At 59.2% G+C, this 19,709-nt stretch overlaps 1 protein-coding gene across 4 annotated transcripts in view; it reads left to right on the forward strand.

Annotated features, from left to right (window-relative positions):
- Positions 1 to 19,709, forward strand: part of APBA2 (amyloid beta precursor protein binding family A member 2) — a gene marked incomplete at its 5' end in the record, with an annotated part of 61,634 nt that overhangs the window by 33,069 nt on the left and 8,856 nt on the right. For 2 of the 4 annotated variants that reach the window (XM_082851566.1, XM_082851564.1), the window contains 7 exons: positions 3,695 to 3,840; positions 4,572 to 4,607; positions 6,597 to 6,683; positions 12,426 to 12,611; positions 16,281 to 16,460; positions 17,309 to 17,521; positions 18,479 to 18,598. In XM_082851566.1, coding sequence (XP_082707692.1) covers positions 3,695 to 3,840; positions 4,572 to 4,607; positions 6,597 to 6,683; positions 12,426 to 12,611; positions 16,281 to 16,460; positions 17,309 to 17,521; positions 18,479 to 18,598 — 968 coding nt within the window. The remainder of the gene's footprint in view (positions 1 to 3,694; positions 3,841 to 4,571; positions 4,608 to 6,596; positions 6,684 to 12,425; positions 12,612 to 16,280; positions 16,461 to 17,308; positions 17,522 to 18,478; positions 18,599 to 19,709) is intronic. The other 2 variants (XM_082851563.1, XM_082851565.1) reach the window with 1 other exon arrangement.

Here is a 19,709-nt window from a genome sequence, read left to right on the forward strand (position 1 = left end):
CCCCCTCTCCGGCTTCCCTGAAGGGGCATCTCTGAGGCAGGGGAGGGACTCTGCAGGCTCCTGGGGCTCTGCAGGTGATTCTGGGCTCGGCGGGGCTGCCTGGGGTCTTCCCCTCTCCCTCCTTCCCTCCTCAAATGACTTCAGCTGTTTTTAAATGACCTGCCACCTCCCACCACCCCATCACGTATGGGAGGTTCTGGGTGTTGGGTGATGGTGGAGGCTGTCACCCAGCATGTGGCTGCTTTGGGTCTGGTCCCAGCTCTGTCGCTTACATCTGTGTGACCCCCCCCCCCCCCCCCCCCCCCCCCCCGCCATCCCTTTGCCCTCGGAGCCTTTTGAGCTGGATGCAAATGAAAGCTAGAATTCATCAATTAAGGCTTTGCATTTTATATGCTTCTAGCATTTAGGAAACTCAGACTTTTAATCTTATCTTTGCAAAAACCCTGTCAAAATAGAAATCAGGAATCCTCTCCCTCCACCCATTTTGCTGGCGAGGAAATTGAGAGAAAAACAATTAGCCGGCTGTCCCCAGGGCACAAAGCCTGGTCCATGGTCCAGCAGGGCTGGTGGAGGAGCCCAGACTCAGCCGGGTCTCTGGACCCCCAGCCCGGCTCCGTGTGTCCCCTTAGAGCTGACGCTGCTCCCCTGCAGACATCTGGGACCTGCGAGGATGTCACTTGATCATAACACCCAGAAAACACATCCCTTGTCACTGTCCCCCATCCCATCATTTGGGTCTCGCTTATCTGTTGCTCCTAAGATGAGCCTTTTCCATCATCAGATCCAGACAGTGTCAGTGTCTCTTCAGCCTGGGTTTGGCTTCCTGCACACTGGTTCTCAGCCTCTGAAAAGACCTTGCTTCTGAGTTTGCTTTGTTCACGCGACTCTAGGTGTCCAGAGACAGGGCACCTCCCTGCCTGGCCCCCCTTGCTGTCCCAGCACCCAGGACATGGCCTGGCCCTCAGCGCAGTTGGGTGGCAGGGGGCGGGGGTGCCTTCCCTGTGCTGCAGAGTTGGGGGGGCGGATCCCCGTGCTGCTTTCATTACTAAAGTACTTGGGGAGCCCTTCTCTGTGCCCAGCCCACTGCTAAGCCCTGGCCCTGCCTCCCTGCGCCCTGGGCCCTGGGGCGAGCTGGTGCCCAGGCCAGAGGCCTGGGGAGTCACTGGTTCTGTATCGGCGCCCCGTCCCAGGTGGCTCTTCCTGTCTTGGGTTGTCCGAGAGGCTGAGCACAGCCGCAGGCTCCCCTGTTGCTCCCCCAACAGGGGGATCTAGAAGCGGGCACAGAGCAGGGCTGCCTTGCAGCTGCCCGCAGCCAGGATCACACCCTCTTGGCCTCAATGCTGCCTTGAAGCGTGACTCTCTCCAGTCCGGGTTGGGCTTGTGGTGATGACGGTGCTTTGTGACCTTGATAATTTGAAGTACCTGCCCCACAGAAATCATTTCTTCCTGCTCTGCCCCAGAAAGGGCACGTTGTATCTGCGAGCCCAGCTACAGAAAAATAGGATGGGAAACCCTTGATTTGAACATTCATCGGGGGGCATTGTGACTTTCTTGGGTTGCCTTTTTAAACACTGAAAGGGTGAGATTATAAACCTGCCAGGAGCTAGGTCCCCACCAGGCCCTCCAGCCCCTCTCCCCACACTCCCCACCCCTCCCCCTCCCCCCCTGGAGCCCAAAGCCCACTCCCCCAAGGCTGCGGAGGGCTTTGACCTCCTCCAGATGCAGCCAGGTCAGCTGCTTGCGAAGAACCTTCCCACAGAGACGGATGTGGTGGGGAGACCACGCTGAGGGGGCTGTGAGCTCAGCGGGGACCCCCCTGAGCAGGTTGTCACCTGAGGTTGTCACCTGAGAACGAAGGTGCGGCTTCACTGACGCGACCCCAGGCCGACACTGGATCTGGGGCAGGTGTCTACACTTACTCTCTGAAATGTTCCTTCTCTTGAAACCTCAGGAGAAGATATGTATCTGGGGTGCCTGCAGGAAACCTGTACGTTGTGCTTTCACTCGAACAAACCAGCTCCATGGGCTGGAGGTGGGGGAGAGGAAGGGTCCTGGAGGGGAGGGATGGGGTGGCAGGTGATCCTCAGGCCCCAGGTGGGGACCCTGCTGCTGCACAGGAAGGTGGAAGGAGGGCTGGTCAGATGCCCACCGCACAGGACGTGGGTGTGTCTGGGAGCAGAGGTGATGCTCCGTCCAGGACACACAGGAGGGGCAGCAGGAAGTGCAGGAGGATGGAGAAAGGTATGAAATAGCTGTGCACAGATGGGGAGGGAGCGCTTCCTAGAGGAGCCCGTTAAGGTTGCCAAGGAGTTCTGAGGGCATCCAGGGCCATGAATTTGTAATGGAACCACTTTGGCTTGCTGGGGACTTTTTCCAGCCAGAGGAAGCCTGGGTAGAGTTTTGCTAAATCTCCAGGGCAGGCAGACAGGATGTGAGTGAGGAAGCTGAGGGCTCGGGGCAGGTGGTTTTGAACTGGTGAATGGTGCCGTCCACTCTGGGTGAGTGGGTGGTGTCAGAAACAGTGGTTGAAGGTGAGACTGCAGAACACTGGTGGAGGGAAGGGTCAGGAGGGGACTGCTGGCCCTGAGGGCTTGGGGATGAAGCATAGCCAGCCCTGTGGACACTGGCATGGCTTCGGGTGGCCTAGCTCAGGAAGGAGGGGAGCCTGAGAGCCAGGGCCATGCTCCCCAAAAGAAGGGCTCTGGCTGGAGGTGGGCAGTGAGAGGGAAGAGGCAGGGAAGTGAAAAACATGGTCGTGGGCCTGCGAGCCGGGCTGAGCAATGGCCTCCAGGTTGGCAGACTGTGGACTCAGGGCCACATCCTTTGGCCACCCGTTGCGTGTGTGAAGCTTGGCGGGGGTGCAGCAGGCTTGCTCACACACACGCTGCCTGGGCCTGCTTTGGTGCTCCAGATGCTGAGGTGACTAGTTGCAAAGAGATAGCAAAGCCTAAGATCTTTGTCGTCTGGCCTTTTACAGAAAAGGTTTACTGGCTCCTACCTAGAGGGGCCTGTCCAGGAGACAGGAGCCACTAGCCACGTGTGGTTGTTGACATGTCAGCTAATTAGGATTGCATACAAATTTAAATTCAGTTCCTCTGTTGCACTAGCCAACATGTTCAAGTTCTCAAAAGCCACGTGAGGCCAGTGGTTCTTGTATTAAACAGCTCAGAGATGGAATGTTCCGGATCATGCTGTTGGCACCTCAGGTCTCGAGACAGCTGATGGAACAGGGACCACGTCACGCAGCCTGGACCTGGGGTGCATGGCATGGGAGGAGCCGGACAGGCCTTGTGAGGGGTCTGCAGGCTCGCGGGAGCCCCAGGGCACAGAACTGGAGCGCGGTGGGCAGTTCCCATCACCGTCCGGAGTCGCCGAGGGCTCTGGGGCAGGCATGGAAATGTTGGGGAAAGGGCGCCTCTGGGGTTGCAGCACACGGTTGTCCGCTCGGAGGCCCAGGTGCCTTCAGTGACAGCTGCCTGGCTCCGGAATTATCCTCCTGACACCATGGGTGCAGGGTTTCCTGGCCAGGTGTTGATCTGTGCAGTTACTTGTACGGTGCGCTGTCGGTAACGGGGGCAGGAGCCCCGCCCCCCCTACTGCCTGCAGACGGGACAACCGTTCAGCCTCCTCCTGTGGCCCCTGGCCCCGCTGCCTTGCCTTTGTCGTCCAGGGCTGAGAACTGTGCCCCCTTCAGTTCCAGGGCCCTGTGAGCCAGAAGACCTCATCGACGGGATCATCTTTGCTGCCAACTACCTGGGCTCCACCCAGCTGCTCTCGGAGCGGAACCCATCCAAAAACATCAGAATGATGCAGGCACAGGAGGCCGTCAGCCGGGTCAAGGTAGGGGCGGCCCAGGAGCGCCCGGGTTCCCTGCAGGGAGCGCTGGAGCGGGGTGGGTGACACGGCCCGCTGTCCAGCGCTGACCCCACAGCCCTGTGCACGAGAGTGGGAATGTCTGAGGTGCCTGTCGGGGCCGAGGGAGAGTTTGCCTCGGATGAGAGGACGCAGGCTGGGGACAGAGAGGCTCCATAATGAGGAACTGCCACTGGGCCCCCAGGACACGCGATTTTTAAATGTAATGTTCCGAAGCCTTCTAGTCACGTGTGTGTATAGAGCCTCTCATCCCATTTTGACTGTCTCTGTATCTTTACTGCCAAAGGACTTGCAGAAAGGGAAGCAAAAAAAATCATACGTTTTATTTAAATCTATGACCTCAAGAAAAGCTCTGACGCACTTGCAGCTCTCGGTGCCCGTCATTCGGATCACCTGGGTTTGAAGGGTGGGTGCAGCCGGGCAGGGGGAGGATAGGACCAAGTCAGCAAAGCTGACGGGGTCAGGAGGGAGGGGCGGTGGTCTGAGGAGGTGCCCCTCTGGGCAGTCGGGGGTCTCCCTGCGGGGTGAGGAAGGATGTCAGCCCTCCCTCCCCCATCCTCACCATACTCTGACCTCCTCGACGGAGGGGGAGGGGCTCCAGGCATGAGCCCCGCGCGGTAGTCGGGAGAGGGCAAAGCAACCTGTCCTTCCTTCGCTTTGCGTCCACCTGTTTTTCTTTTCTCTTTCACGCTGCTCAGAGGATGCAAAAGGCTGCTAAAATCAAGAAGAAAGCGGTGTGTAGGATGTGGGGTTTGCTTGTGTTTCTGTGGCATGTCCTGTGCAGGGGGAGGGGGCTGGGGGAAGCCCCAGGAACAGAGACGCTGTGGCAGATGGGTTTTTCTCTTCCTTTGGTAGGTCAGTGCTAGACTGTTGAATGAAATCACAGACACTTTTTTTCTTTAAGCCGCCCACTTACGGAAGCATTTAATCGTTGCCCTTTTTTTCATTTTTCTTTTTTAGAGTCTCCATGAGCTAGAGCATGGTGACTGCCGTGATGTGGCCGTTTTGTGTAGACGTTTTTAAATGTGGCATTTGATGCGACCATGTGATGCGTTCAGTGCCTAGGGCCCCTGTACAGAATTAATTAAATCGCTCTGACATTTAGACTCATTAAGTTTAATTTACTGAATCGGGATGGTGAGAAATGCAGTCTGCCCAAGGGATGCTTTCTCTACTGAGAAGTTTCTGGAGCGTGGGCAGACTTTTAAAAATCTCGGGTCGACCTTCAGTTGTTTGCTCATCAGCCTGGTCGTTTAGTAAATGCTGGGCACGTTTTAACTGGAAGTATCCAGTGCTCTGTGTCCGAGGGGCTGTCCTGACACTGGGTTTTGCTTGGGCAGAAGGAGAGCGAGTCCTCTGTGCCCGCCTGGAACACCAGGTTCTGGCAGTGCAGCCAGAGGACCCTGCCCGGGGTCTCCCTTCCCGCTGCAGCGAGGCCTCCCTCCCTGTGATGCATGCTCTTTGCCCAGCGGCCTCTCCTGGGACGCCTTCAACTGCGGGCAAGGCAGGAACTCACGCATCTCCCTCTGCCCAAGCCACCTCGTGCTGGGTGTCTCCAGGCACAATGGAACGAGCCTGGCTTTGCAGACCTGCAGTGGGGTGTGCTTCCCCCAAGGCGATGGGCCCCACCCACAGCCCCCCTCACAGCTGGAGCAGGACAGTGCGGACCACAGCCTGCTCCTTGGGTCTATAGTCCGGAGAGCTCAGAGGGGTCGGTGTAGGCAGACCAGACCTCGGTGCCAGCCAGGGCCAGCGCTTACCTCCATGAAGAATTGTTCTTTCTCTCGGCCAGGAAGATGCTCAGGGTCATTGCCAAGGGCCCCTTCACTGATCTGCCCGCAGCTGGCCAGGCAAACAATGATAAGAGGGTCTCCATGAGGGACCAGCGTCCCCGGCATGGAGTCCCCACCCCAGGGATTTGCTGGTGACTGTAGGGCTATGGACCCCCATCCACAAGTGACTACAAAGTGACCAGAAAGGAGTATTTATCTCGGTGGAGAAACCCAAGAACTCGCATGTCACTGCCACTGCACAGTAGTATTTAGGATCCCCTGTGACAGGCTGCCCCAGTTTAGGGCGGACCCCGAGCAGTGCATTCAGCTTCCAGAACATTCTTTTGCACATTGCTCCAGCCGCGTGATCGGTGTACCCGGGAGATGACAAAACGGGCATCTGTGGCTGGCTTCTCCAGTGTCCTGTGAGGGCAGCGCCCCGTCTGGTTGAGGTCTTGCTTCCCTAGGGTTTTTGGAAGCTGGACCGATGCTGCTGGGGGTTGACATGACTGTGGCTTTAAACTAGAAGAAAATGCAGATATGCTAATCCATCTTCTTGGAAGAATTCCTTCCCCTTTACCTGGGGCTACTTGGAATCCCGAATCCAAGAAATGTAGCTCTAATCCACAGACCCTGTGTAGCCGCCCGCCGTGTTCCGGAAGGGTGGGCAGGCGGCTGCAGTCTGGATGCTGCGACACGACCCCCCAGCGTCCAGCCCCCTCCGGGCTCAGCCTCCTGGAAGCGGTCCCCCCTCCCACTCCTGTGCCAACTGCGCTGAGCGAGCTCACTCAGCTGGGATGTGCTGGGGAGGCCTGTGTTTAGACTCCCATGGCTGCCTCTGCTAGGAGCTTCTCCCTCTAGGGGCGCTCAGGGTCCTTCGTGAGATTGTCAGGCCTTTGTTTGAGTTAGTTTTTTTAAAGGTTTGTAACAGTCTCCACCATCCTTCCTTAGAATTCTGAGGGGGATGCTCAGACGCTCACCGAAGTGGACCTCTTCATCTCCACCCAGAGGATCAAGGTGTTAAACGCAGACACACAGGTGAGCTTCGGAAGACGGCGCTTTAAAATCGTGCGCAGGAGCTCCCAGGAGAGCCAGGTCGAGCTGCAGACCCCCTCTGCGGGGGTGACATGGCGTCCCCGGGACAGCCCCCCCCCGGCCCCTGCTGTGAAACGTAGAGCAAGCTGGGGGTGGGCAGCAGCCTCGGGCCTAGTGGGGTGAAGCTGGCGATCAGGTGTGCACAGCACCAGGGATGAAATAGAGACACCATGAAGGGGAGCCGGGTAGCGGGGGGAGGGCGTGTGCTCCCCATCGGGATTCTGGAACGGCCCTCTCGAGGCCTATGCGTGCGGGGCTGGGAGATGGAGCTGGAGGGTGGAGATCCCGGTGGCCCTCCGCACGCCCCCCCCCCCCCCGGCCCGCCCTGCCCCAGCCCCAGCGGCGGCACTCCAGAGGGGAGGGTCCTACGATTTCCTGCCTGTAAACCACGTGCCCAGCTCGTGTCTGACCTCAGTTCTTCTCGTCTTCCTGTGCCTGGATCCGTGCACAAGCCTGCCATTGTGGGGAGACAGGCGAGCAGACACAGGAGCCAGGTGGAGGGGGCTGGGAGCTGGGTGTGGGCAGGGGCACGGGTGGATGAGCTTTGCAGTACAGGAGGGAGGGAGGTGGCCGAGGACAGAGATGGGGAAGGGCCCCACTCGTTCTGGGGATGGGTGAGGCCGGCCAGACGCTGGGGTGACGGCCCCTTACTTCTTGCTGTTGGCAAGTGGTCCATATCGCGACGCTGAGCGTGTGGGCAGCCAGTTCCCCAGGACCCTCTGCCCGATGGTGTCACATCCAGCAGTGACCTTGTCAGACTCAGTTACAACGTCAGAAATGCAAACTGGTGATTTTCTCTTCCGTTCTGCTTCCAAGTTTTACTGTCTAAAGTGCTTCTGTGCAGAAGAGCTTCTTTTTTTCTTTTCCCCTCTTTTTTTCTCTCCCTTTTCACTGTGGACTCCCAGATTTTTTTTTTTTTTAAACTTGTGTTATAATCCCTTACCATCGTTATTCTCTTGGGTGCTCAAATCACCCAGATCTGGCCAGGGCCTTCCCACTGGGCCCTGTGCCGTCCTGGCAGTCTGCCCGTGGTCTCGGAACACGTTCCTGAGACAATGAGATGTTCTCCGCCCTCCTTGCACTCCCTGTCCGACACCTGGAACCGGCCATTCTTCAAGGAGCCGTGGTTCCTGTCCATGGGGAGGGAGGCACAGAGGCAAGAGACCTGGGTTGCTGGCTCTGCCCATCATTGCTGGGGGACCGTGGATCCTGGGCCCTAAAGATGAACCGAGCTGGACAGTATCTGTTTTTAAAAGCCAGGAGTTCATACACGTGCCTCCTATTTGAAACCAGCTCCATAGGGTCCTGCTCACCTGCCCCCTACTCCGTACGCACCCTGGTCCCACAGTGTAGATCGTGGCTCCTGACTCCCTCAGTGTGTTTTCTCACTTGGTCTCTCCTGGGGTGGACCATGCCCATCGCTGGGCTGCTGGGAGGAGCACAGCTTGGCTCTCAGGTAGTGGATGAGCTGGCTGTCACCCCTCAGGACCCAGTGGGTGGGAAGACCTGACATGTGGGGACAGAGGAGGCTGCAGGGCGTGTCTTGGAGTCGGAGTGGCACCGTGATGTGGCTCCTGCTGTGGCTCCCTCCCAGCCCCGTGCCCTGCTGTCCGGCCACCGTCTTGGCCCTCTGATCTTTGTGTCCAGCTGCCCTGTCCCCCGTGGGGCCTTGAACTTGGCGAGAACTGAGGGAGCCGCCCAACCAGGTCAGGCGTAGGACACTTCACAGCCTCGGGCTTTGTTTCCCGATCTTTCGTGGGCAAACTGTCTGGATTAGATCCTCCCTCCCGCCCCCCCAGCCCTCATCCACCCACCTGTCAGGGTCCCCGAGACCACCCCAGGTTCCATAAGTGGATAAGAGGCCTCAAGGGATTCAGCATATAGTTGTACTCAAGGCTGTGATTTACTACGGCACCAGGATACAGAGCAAAACCAGCGAAGGAGAAGATGCCTGGGGCTGAGCCCAGGGAAACCCAGGGTCCTCGCCTGATGGGGTCACGCAGGATGAGCTGAACTTCCCAGCCGCGAGCTGCGACGGCACGTGTGAGACGTGGGCCATTGGTAAGCTCGAGAGCGTCAGCGCCCAAGGTCTTTACTGGGGGCTGGTCACATAGGCACCTGTGCTGTCTGCCATGCATCAAAGTCCCAGGCTCCTGAAAGCAAGCGGGGCTCAGGCTGGAGCACGCTGCTGGCCCAAATGCCTCAGGCAAGGTGAGCCAGTCTTATCATGTCGGGTGGCATGTCGGGAACCCTCCTGAAATCCAGGTTCCCAGACGGGCCGAAGGCCACCTGCGGGCAGGCTTTCTGTGGACAGTGTCAGGCCTGTTCTGTCAGCCCTTCTCTGATGCTTCTGCATCAGCGGAGACTGGAAACTGGGCCCATCCCTGTGAACTTGAGGACTTGGACAAGTTTCCGGACATCTCGGAGCCCTGTTGATTCTCAGAGGAGAGCCCGGCGCCGGGCCCCTTGAAGGACAGATGAGGCGACTCAGAGCAGGGCGCACACATGCCAGCCCCTTCCCCTCACTCCTCCCTTCCCTCCTCTGGGTCTTTGGTGTCTGAACAGGGCCCGGGGACAGGGCGTCCGTTCCCAAGAGTGGGCAGAGCCAGAAGCCACAATTTCCTTTGCTTTGCTCGTTCAAGGTCGGTCCTTAACACACGTGGGCTTTCCATCCCGCCAGCCGCAGCATCGTGGCCAAGTCACGCACAGCCGCTGCCCAGACCAGCATCTGTTGGCCGGTGCTCACCTCCCGGCTACAGAGCAGGGCTGTGCTGTGGTTTTGACCATCTGTCTGTGCTGGCTCTTGGCCCTGTTGTGTTCTTCCTGAAGCTTTGCTTTCGCCACGTCGCTTCTTGGGTTCTCTCCAAGAGTCCTGACTGCCACCGTAGACCTCCTGGCATCTTCTCCTTCTCCCACATGCTGTTGCCTGCCCACATCCTCTGCGGAGGGCTGGCTGAGCCCCCGTAGTCACAGCTCCTGCCCTGGGGAACCTCTGGTGGCTGCTGGAGGTGTCCGTGGCTCCCCGGGTCTCTGTGGACAGAAATATTTCAGAACCACAGAGCAGGAGACCTCGGGGTTTTCAGCCTATGCGGGCTGCCCCAGGGACGTGCTACTGATGACTGGGATCTGGCGTGGAGGAGGATGTGCCCCTGATCTCCAGAGGGTCAGGTGTCCTGGGGAAGCCCGAGGCTCCCTAGGGCTCAGGTTCATGGCCGCTGGGTTGGCCGAGCTGTGCCAGGCCAGGGGAAGGGCGAAGTGAGGACGGCATCCAGGACCACCAGGACAGGGTCCTCGACGGGCAGCATCTCGCTGGAGGTCCGGGGCAGGAGGCAAGCTGGTCATGGTCCTTCTTACTGCCCCTCCAGTGGTCTTTGAAGTTCAACTTTAAGAGTCCTCCCCCTTCTCTGGTTGAGCTTCACCTCTGCTCGTCGGAGGTATTTAAAGAGTGTTTCCGTTTCCCGTTTTCCAGCGGAAAGCCCCCGTCGCTCTGTCCCATCGGGCTCTCCTCACTGTGGCAGTTTGCGGCGTGGTCGGTGCCCGGCATCTTGCTCTCTCATTGTTCATCTCCTCCTCCCGGCGTTCCTGTGCATCCTCACAGCCGAGTCTCCCCACGTGGGGAGTCCTCGTTCTTCAGGGGAAGCAGCTCCCTCCTGGGTCTGCTCCCCACCAGCAGGGAGAGTCTGCTCCCCCGTCCGTGCCCACCCACCTCCTCTGCGGAGCCTGGTGGGGAGTGAGGGCTGGTTGCCTCACCCTGCATCTGCTTTGCAGGGAGCAGGTCTCCTGTGGTTGGTAAGCAAAGCCCTCCCATTGACGGGGCCCTGCCCCCCTCGCGTGAAGAGGCCCTGGGGAGAGAGAACTCGGGGTGTTTGCACACACGGTTGAGAACTAGATCTGGTGGGATTGCTCTCTGTTCTCTTCCATGGTGGAAACGTCGATGACTTTTCTTGCTGGAGTACAGCGGGGGTCTGGGTCATTGCTCGTAGCGTTCTTGACTGGGAGGTCAGGGCTGGTGGGAGAAGCAGAGGTGTCCGGCTCCCGAGGAGCCCCCATCTCACTGGGAAGACGGGACACACCTGGTTCCCTGTGTGCTCAGGAGAAAATGCTGGCCGCCCTGAATAAGACAGGCCGGGTTCCCTGTCTACACACCCTGGAACCTCGGAACTGGCCTTGGGGAGAGGGAAGGTCATGCAGGGTTAGCTGGGGGTGGGGGGTGGACGGTGCTTCCTAAAGATGAACTAACTGAGCACTGGCCCCTGCAGGCTTTGGGGTCACCGAGAGCGAGGAGAACAGGAGCTGGGAAGGTGGGTCAGAAAGGTTCCATGAGCCGTGGCCTGGCTGCCTGGCCGAGGTGTCTGGGGTAGCCTGGCCAGTCGTGGACACCATGGATCGTTTTGAGTTTGCTCCGAGGTCGCTGAGGATGAACTGGAAGTGTGGTGGTAGGAAATTGGTTTGACTATAAAATAAGAAATGTTAGCAGAGAAGCTGGGAGGCAGGAACAGATGCAGAGACTGTGGGAACTCGAGTGGCCGGTTGGGGCAGGAACGGGACGAGGCCACGTGGCGGGCGGCCTTGTCTGGGAGGAAGCGGGCTCTGCCACTGACAGGTGCTCGGAGATGGGGAGAAGCTCATTTCTGACACCTGGGGGTTGAGTCAGGTGTTTCTGAAAGTGGCTGGAGATCAAGAGATGCTGAAGAGCCACCTCCACCGTCCCCTTTCCAGCGGCCCCTCCTGGAAGGGGGTTCTTGTGGTTATAAACCGCACCCCCCACCCCGAGCTGGCCAGAAAACACAGCAGCTCCAGGAAGTGTGCAGCAGTGGCTTCTGTGACGAAGACAGGGGCTGCAGAGGTTGCAGAAATGCCCCATTTTCTTTTCTGGAAAGAGGACAAAGGCCTAAAGGACCAGCTGATTAGTTTCTCAGAGCCTCTGTGTGCAGCCTTGTTAGGTAGGGGTCCCGGGAATGATGCTTGGTAGAGATTTCTGCCAGATGACAAAAGCCATCGAGGGGGGTGGGCCCGCCAGGGCCCCGGGGGGATTGAAAGACCGCGGAGACCCATCCGTCAGAGTCAGGCGGGCTGCCTCGGGACCCCCTGCCCTGGCCCATGCTGCTTGAGCTCCTGGGATGAGCTCAGCCCTGGGAAACACTGGCTCTGGAGCCTTCCTCCTCTGCTTGGCAGGACGTCTGAGCCAGGCGCCCTCCTTGCAGGGAGAGGCGCCTTCTCCAGAGCCACAGATGGCCTCCGATCGGGTGGGGACGGGCCTCAGCTGCTGCCCCTCCCCCACAGGACCGGGAACCCCACCCAGCACCATGCCCCCACGAGCATCACTTTGGAAGCTGCAGGGCTAAGGTGAAGGCACATCACCTTGACTGGGTATCACCGCCCTAAAATGCTCTGTTCACTGGGGCAGTGGCTGTCTACCCTGGAGACTCTGTCCCTCAGGGCAGATCTGGCCACAGCTGGAGATCTTTGTGGTCATCACAACTTGGGACGGAGGAGATGCCACTGGCGTCTAGGGGGTGGAGGCTAGGGATGCTGCTAAACGTCCTACTGTGCCCAGGACACCCTCACAGTATGGAATGGTCCAGCCCCAAACGTCAGGAGTGTCGAGACTGAGAGCCCCCAAACTTGGGTGTTTTTTAGGGCTTGTTCCCTGTAACGCAGGCCCTCTCATGCCTTTCCCGGCAGGAGACCATGATGGACCACGCCCTTCGCACCATCTCCTACATCGCGGACATTGGGAACATCGTGGTGCTGATGGCCAGGCGCCGCATGCCGCGCTCAGCCTCCCAGGACTGCATCGAGACCACCCCCGGGGCCCAGGAGGGGAAGAAGCAGTATAAGATGATCTGCCACGTGTTTGAGTCCGAGGATGTAAGTAAATGCTCGGGCGTGATGTTCCCCTCCCGACGGCCCAGGCCCCATGGGCTCTGTGGTCCCAGGAAAGCACATATAGGATGGGGATTCTGTGCCCCATCGTGGACGCTTCCAGTGGAAGTGGTGATTCTTCTAACACTCTGAGTTTGCAGAGACCATGAACACAGCTCTGTTTCGCTTCATGGAATAAGTTTTTCAGGAGCTGTTTGTAAATGGAACCGTACTTAAATATGCCGAGGAGCTCTTTGACAAGGTCCTTTAACAAAACCTTGTTCTCCCCGAATAAAGTAGCCCTTGACTAACTTTTCTGTTGAGATGCACGCCCCACACTCCAGGGTTGCAAATGGGGAAGCGCCTCTGCTTCTGCTCATGGCCATTTCAGGCCATAAGAAGTTGGAAAATCCAGTGCACCCTTGGACAACATGGGTTTGAACTTCGAGGGCCCACTTACCCATGGACCTTTGTCAGTAGTAGATGCCACAGCGCTACACCATCCGCCTTGGTTGACTCCGCGATCATGAACCGCGGACACGGAGGAATTGCGGGTACGGAGGGCTGACTGTAAGTTAGACACAGATTTTTTTATAGACTGTACAGAGGGTCACAGCCCCTAATCCCCATTTTGTTCACGGGTCAACTGTAATTCTGACGTTTAAAATACCGCAGACTCGCTAAGAGACCATAAGCCCTTTGACTCCTTCCTTGGATGGGATGAGAGCATCTTTCTGAGCCTGGAAGAGGGAGAAAGGGACCGGGGAAGGGAGCTGCAGGGCAGGAGGTGAGCGGGGTCTCTGGGCTGCTCCCCCAGGGCAGGTCTGATTCAGGATCACCCAGGAGGCAGCAGCTGAGCTGTTCTTGGGGCTGTTGCCGGAGCAGGATTTTAAAAAATTCTCTCTCCTCCACGGATGCTTGGAAAGGGCGTTCTCGGTTACCAAGGGACTTGAGGGTGTGTCAGGGACCCGGAGCAGTGGGGAAGGGTCCCAGTGTTTTCATGTTTGAATGCAGGGTGGGTGGAGGCAGTGACCTTTTTGCTGAGAAACTGAAGTCACCTACAAGTGCTCTGAAGCAATGACACATTTATAGGAGAGGAAATTTACCTACAGACTCACCAGTGCACACACGTGTTCCTTTCGCCATTATACAGATGTCTGTGGACACCTGCGTGGGAATTTGTTTGGCTCATGGCTCGAGGAGTCTCAGAGACCCGGCCTGGGGGCATGTGATGGGCCCTGGAGAAGGGCTGTGGTGATGGGCAGGGGAGGCAAGAAACAGGCCAAGTGGCAGGGGGTGAACAGTCTGCTGGCTCGGGGAGCAGGAAGGGGCTCCGAGGTGCCCACCGTGCCCTGGGTGCTGCTGCGGCCTGGGTTTCTCTATTCCGTGGGAGAGAAGGCTGAGAGCACAGGTGGGGGCGGGGCTCCAGGTGGTCCTTGAAGGCACATGGGAAGGATGGGCTGGGAGGGGCGTGAGGGGATGCAGCAGCCATCCTGAGAGTCGGGCCCTGATGGTGGCCCCATCCGGGTCCGACTGCTGCTGGGGTGAGTGAAGGATCCAAGGGTCCAGTGAGAACAGAGGGGGACACCTGGAGAAAATGGAAGGTGGCCCTAAGGACCCTGGTGGCCCTCTCAGAGTTTCCGTTTCCCTTCTGTAAAGTGGAGGGCAGTGCAGGTGAGCCGAAGAAGTGAAAGGGCTGGGGGCGGGCAGGGCAGCCTCCCTCGCTATTCGCCCACCTGCAGGAGGCCCCCTCTGAGTCCCAGCCCCTCGGGGAGGCCTCCGTGACGCTCCCTACCTTTCTGGGCTCACAGCCTTGGCTGTGACCTGGGGGCAGGGGCGATCCTTCATGACTGGCCCTAGCTCAGGTGGCAGGGATGCCAGGATGCAGGGCAGACGGGGGATGGGAGACTGCAGCCAGCCGCTGGTGGGAAGACGCCGAGGTTCCCGGACTGTGCCCCATGGAGCCCAGGCATGGACCACCTTGCCCTCCCAGGGGCTCCCCCAGGTGATGGGCGCCTACCAGGCAGAGCTCAGAGGGGAGGCTCAGGGCAGTGGGCAGTGGGCAGGGGGAACGAAGTGATGCTCTCACACCCCCTTCCCAGCCAGGGGACCCCAGTCAGAGGAAGATGGACCCAGAGGCCTGGGGGCAGCTGGTGTCAGCAAACCTGAGACCCCAGGGGGGCAGGGCACATCCAGGCCTCCGGGTGGCCCTCGGCCCTCCACCCTCCATCCTGGGACCAGCCTCCTCCTGGAGGCCCCATTGGATCCTCAGCTTGGCCTGAGCCTTGGGCCAGGCGCCCTCCAGGACCTGCCACCGCGGGGCTCCCTCCACCGTCTCCATACACGTCTGGGCCAGTGGCGCCACCTGGTGGTCCCGGGGCCCCGTGCCTGTGGCTGGTTCTCCCTCTGAGCAGGGCCGCCAAACTGCCAGGATGCTGCTCCTGGGGGCGGGCAGGGCTTGGTCCTGCCTAGTGGACCTGGTCTTCCCTCCTGCAGACCGTTCGGGGCCCAATTTGGGAGGGCCGTCTGGTCTAGAATCGAAGGGCTCCGAGCTCTCCCTCTGTTATCCAGCCCAGCCCGCTTTTTTCAAAGGCTTATTCATTTGCAGCCCGAGAATCGTGCAGTGTGTAGAGCAAGAATGGGATTCAGGCCGAACCCCTCAATTCCACGTGTTTTCAGGCCCTGTTGGCCCGAGGTTTGCTGAGGGGTCCCACTGCTCTCCCCCGGCTGCCTGGCTGCCAGGGTGCTTGACGTGGCCCAGGAACTGGGTCCTTAGCCCTCACTTCCCATGGTCCTTTATCTGCACACCGGCAGGTGGCATGTAAGCTTTGGCAGTGACTGTTCAGAGTCCGGGCCTCTGCAGTATCAGATTCAGTCCAGTCCATAGAAGTGGTCCTGTTAAAGTAGAAAGAAGTGATTTGCTCCACGATTTGCCCTGTGCTGGTGTCCCCAGGGCCGCATGCTTCTCGTTGGCCTCAGCCTGACACATCCACACGCCCCACGAGAGCAGCTGGGCACACATCCTGCCCGCACCACCCCCCCGCAGCTGCACTGGGTCCTGTTGCTCCAGAGGAGTAAATACTGGGTGGGTGACTGACAGTCTCTGTGACATTCCCCAGAGGATGCACCCCCCAGTCAGTGTTGGAATAGGATGGGTGAGGGACTGGCCTGGCGGTCCAGTGGTTAGGGGTCCACGCTTCCACTGCACAGGGCATGGAACTAAGATCCCGCATGGGCCAAATAAATATATTTATTTAATAAATATTAATTTAATTTTAAATAAATTAATTTAAATTTCATTAAATTAATTTAATAACAATTAACAAATATTTAAGTAAATAAAACACACTTGTTAAAGAAAAAACGATGGGTGAAAAGAAAATATAGTACAGTCGCCAGTGAAAGCAATGAAACTATGATCATTGGCAAATAATTCATAATTTCCCCAGACGTTATTGGAAACTGTGCTTTATCTTAGGATGTCTGGGATGTAAGGGAGCTCGGGTGGGGGCAGGCAGGGCACCAGCAGCAGAAGGGCTCCCCCGACAGAGACCCGGGCCACGGTCTCTCTGTGGCTCCTCAGAGCCCAGGCAGGGGCCCCCGTGCAGGCTGTGCCGTGGCCCCCCCTCGGGGCCCGTGCGCCTGCCCGTCTCCATTGGGCGCCCCTCCCCACAGGCTCAGCTCATTGCCCAGTCCATCGGCCAGGCCTTCAGCGTGGCCTACCAGGAGTTCCTGCGGGCCAACGGCATCAACCCCGAGGACCTGAGCCAGAAGGAGTACAGCGACATCATCAACACCCAGGAGATGTACAACGACGACCTCATCCACTTCTCCAACTCGGAGAACTGCAAAGAGGTGGGTGCCCGGGGCGGGGGGCACAGCTGGCAGGTGGGGCGGGGTCGAGCCTTCCTGGTGTGTGGCCCCTGCCTTCGCAGCGAGCACTTGTGTGGGAAATGCGGTGCTGTTGCAGGGAAGAAGCTGCTGACGGTCAGTCTTAAAATGACCTTGAAAATGTGTCTTTTAATGCTGCTCTTAGATGTGGGCTCAGCCCCTCGAGGTGTTTCTGGAAAGCGTGCGGGAGGCATCTTGAAAACGGGGAACTTGGGGCTCTGCCCAGGGTGCTGGGAAGCCGCCCGTAGTGAAGCCTTGGCAGGTTCCGGTGGGTTTCCTCAGGGGTCTCTAGAAAGTTCTTCTGAGAAGAGGAGCAAATCCCTGGGGGTGGCCTGTACCCTAACTGCTTGGGAATGAGTGAATGATCCTGGCTTGTTGCTGAATGGATGAATGACAGGCAGCTTTCTGTGAGTGACCCGTGAGGCAGAGAGGAAATAGAAGGACTTTTCCAGACAAGAGCGGAGGCCGGGCTGGGTGTGCATCTGGACTCTGAGAACACGTCCCTCTAGCCTCTGTGTGTCTGGGGGGTGGGGGGCGCGGGAGCCGGGACACTGGGGCCGAGCTTGGGGCTAGAGGAGGGGGTCTGTGCTCCTGGTGCCCAGGATGGTTGGGTGGGTCCCAGGAGGCCTTGGGAGCCAGAGCTGGACGAGGCCAGGGAGACAGCAGGCTGGCCGCGAGGAGGTGGCCTCGGTTCTGAGGGCAGGACAGGCACCTGGCCCGGGTCGGCTGGTCCTTCCGGGATGCTGGGCAGAGGCCCAGCCCCCAGCCCCCATCTCAGGTGGGCCTCTCTTACCCTACCCATTTCCTTGCAGCTGCAGCTGGAGAAGCACAAGGGTGAGATCCTGGGTGTGGTGGTGGTGGAGTCGGGCTGGGGCTCCATCCTGCCCACCGTGATCCTGGCCAACATGATGAACGGAGGTCCAGCTGCCCGCTCGGGGAAGCTGAGCATCGGTGACCAGATCATGTCCATCAACGGCACCAGCCTGGTGGGGCTGCCGCTCGCCACCTGTCAGGGCATCATCAAGGTGGGTGCGGGGCCCCACCTCGCTATATCCTCGCTGCTTTGTAATCCCCCCTCACCCGCCAGAATGCTGAGCCCAGAGAGACCCACCCAGTGACTTTGAACCCAAGACTGAACCACGGCCCTGACATCAGAGAGGGACCTGGGCTGCCCCAGGTGAGGGCCAAGGACCTGTAGATGTCGGGTGACCAGCTTGTCTTAGTTTGCCTGGGACTTTTCGCTGACAGTCTCACCTGCTGGGCAAACAGGGAGGTTGGTTCCCCTGCCTGGATCTGAGCTGGGAGGCTGCTCTCACCGTCTGACTGTGAGCCTGCAGGTTCGGGAGGTGCAGACCCTCCCTAGAGAGGGTCACGCTGAGGGGACACAAACAGGTGGCCCCTGCTTGTCTGTGAGAGCCCCCCGGGCTGAAGCGTCAGGCAGCCATCCAAGGGGACCTCAGCACGGCGGTGCCTTTGCTCTGTTCAAGGGTCCAGACAGTGGCTCAGCCTACGGGGGGCCATCTGTCCCGCGGCTCATTCCCTCCAGCCCTGCTGTGGTCTCGGGGCTGGAGGATGGGCCTCTGTTCTCCCTTGTCACTCAGAGATGAAGGCCCTGTGAGGGGGCTCCTGGACCTGGGGACCCAGTGGGTACTGTGTAGCTAGACAGACAGACAGGCACAGAAGAGGCCTTCATCAGAGGTGCCAGAGGCTTGGCCAGCTGGGACCCTCGCAGCACAAAGGGCACACCAGAGCACAGGGGCCACGGCACGCACTGCCACCTGGGATGCCTAGCACCCCTGCATCCGGTCAGGGTGATGCCTGCATCCACGCACAGAGGGGCACCAGGGCTGAGAGGGGCCTGCCTGGCTCGGTCCCCCAGCTCCCGGGGCTCTGCCCTGCCACTGGCTCACCCTCCCAGGCCCCTGAGGTTGTCCTCCCAGCGGCATCTGAGACCCACTGGGCCTCCCGTTCCTGCTCCGCAGGGTCTGAAGAACCAGACACAGGTGAAGCTGAACATCGTCAGCTGCCCGCCAGTCACCACCGTCCTCATCAAGCGGCCGGACCTCAAGTACCAGCTGGGCTTCAGCGTGCAGAACGGCATCGTGAGTCCGCTCGTCAGCCTCCACCGTGCACGTGGACGGCCTGGTGCAGGGAGCTGGGGGGCAGCTCTCCGTCCCTCCAGAACCGCTCCTGTCTGAGGGGGCAGGGCGGGCGGGCCAGGGTGTGGTCACGGCGTGGGTCCCTCCAGCCCTGCCCTCGGCACCCTCGTCCCAGTGGTGGCTGTTCTCTGCAGACCCCTGCTCTGGAGTGGAGGGGGGAGCCCTCCCACCCCTGCAGTTGGGACCCGCAGCCGATGGCTGTGTCAGAGTCACTGTGTGCAAGACACCCACCCACTCATTCATTTGTTCATTCATTCATTCGCTCATTCACTCACCCATTCCGAGCCGTGTGTGAGGTTCCTGAGCTGTGTCAGGCGGGGCCCAAGCCACTGAGGAGGCAGGAGGGCCTCCAGGAGGAGGTGATGCTGGGCTTGAATGAGTGCTGGTCTGGCCAAAAGTCTGTGCCTGTTCCTCAGGCCGGAGTTCTTCCCTCCAGAGTTCCCACCTCCTCTTTGACCCGCGTGAGCTCTGTTTCCTGGGTCGTTTCTCCTGCAAAGGTCCCAGTGGGCAGGGAGGGATGTGGCCACAGATGGAGGACAGAAGAGGGAAGGCCGGTCATTTCCAGATTGCTTAAGCTAGCCCAGAGTGTTAAAAAGCCAAGGAAGAGATTGTGCGGTGGATGGGGGTGGTGTCAGGTTGAGGGGGAAGACGTGTGTGTCCCTCCACGGTCACAGAGGGGACACATCGGGAGAACGTTCTAGAAACAGGACTACAGATGAGACAGAATTTCCCCCGTCACTACCTGGCGCAGGAGTGTGGAGTGTTTACATGGGGCCGGGGAGAGTCACAGGACATCTCCGTCCCCTCTGGGTTAGGGCGCACTTGCTGCTGTAACAGATGTTCCGCGGATCTCAGCGGACTGAGAGCTGATCTGTTGTTTGGGTCACAGTCCAGCGTGGGAGGGGCTTCGCGCCACAGGGTCGCTCAGGGGCCCAGGCTCACCCCCCCCCCCAGGGCGCTCTTTGTCTGACTGGCGCAGATGTGGCTCTGGCCATTTCTGTCTACATCCGTCTGGCCAGACAGGGCTCAGTCACATGCCCCACAAACAGGGCTG

Source organism: Leucopleurus acutus (assembly GCF_964270905.1).
Source record: "Leucopleurus acutus genome assembly, chromosome: 1".
Lineage (NCBI taxonomy): Eukaryota > Metazoa > Chordata > Mammalia > Artiodactyla > Delphinidae > Leucopleurus > Leucopleurus acutus.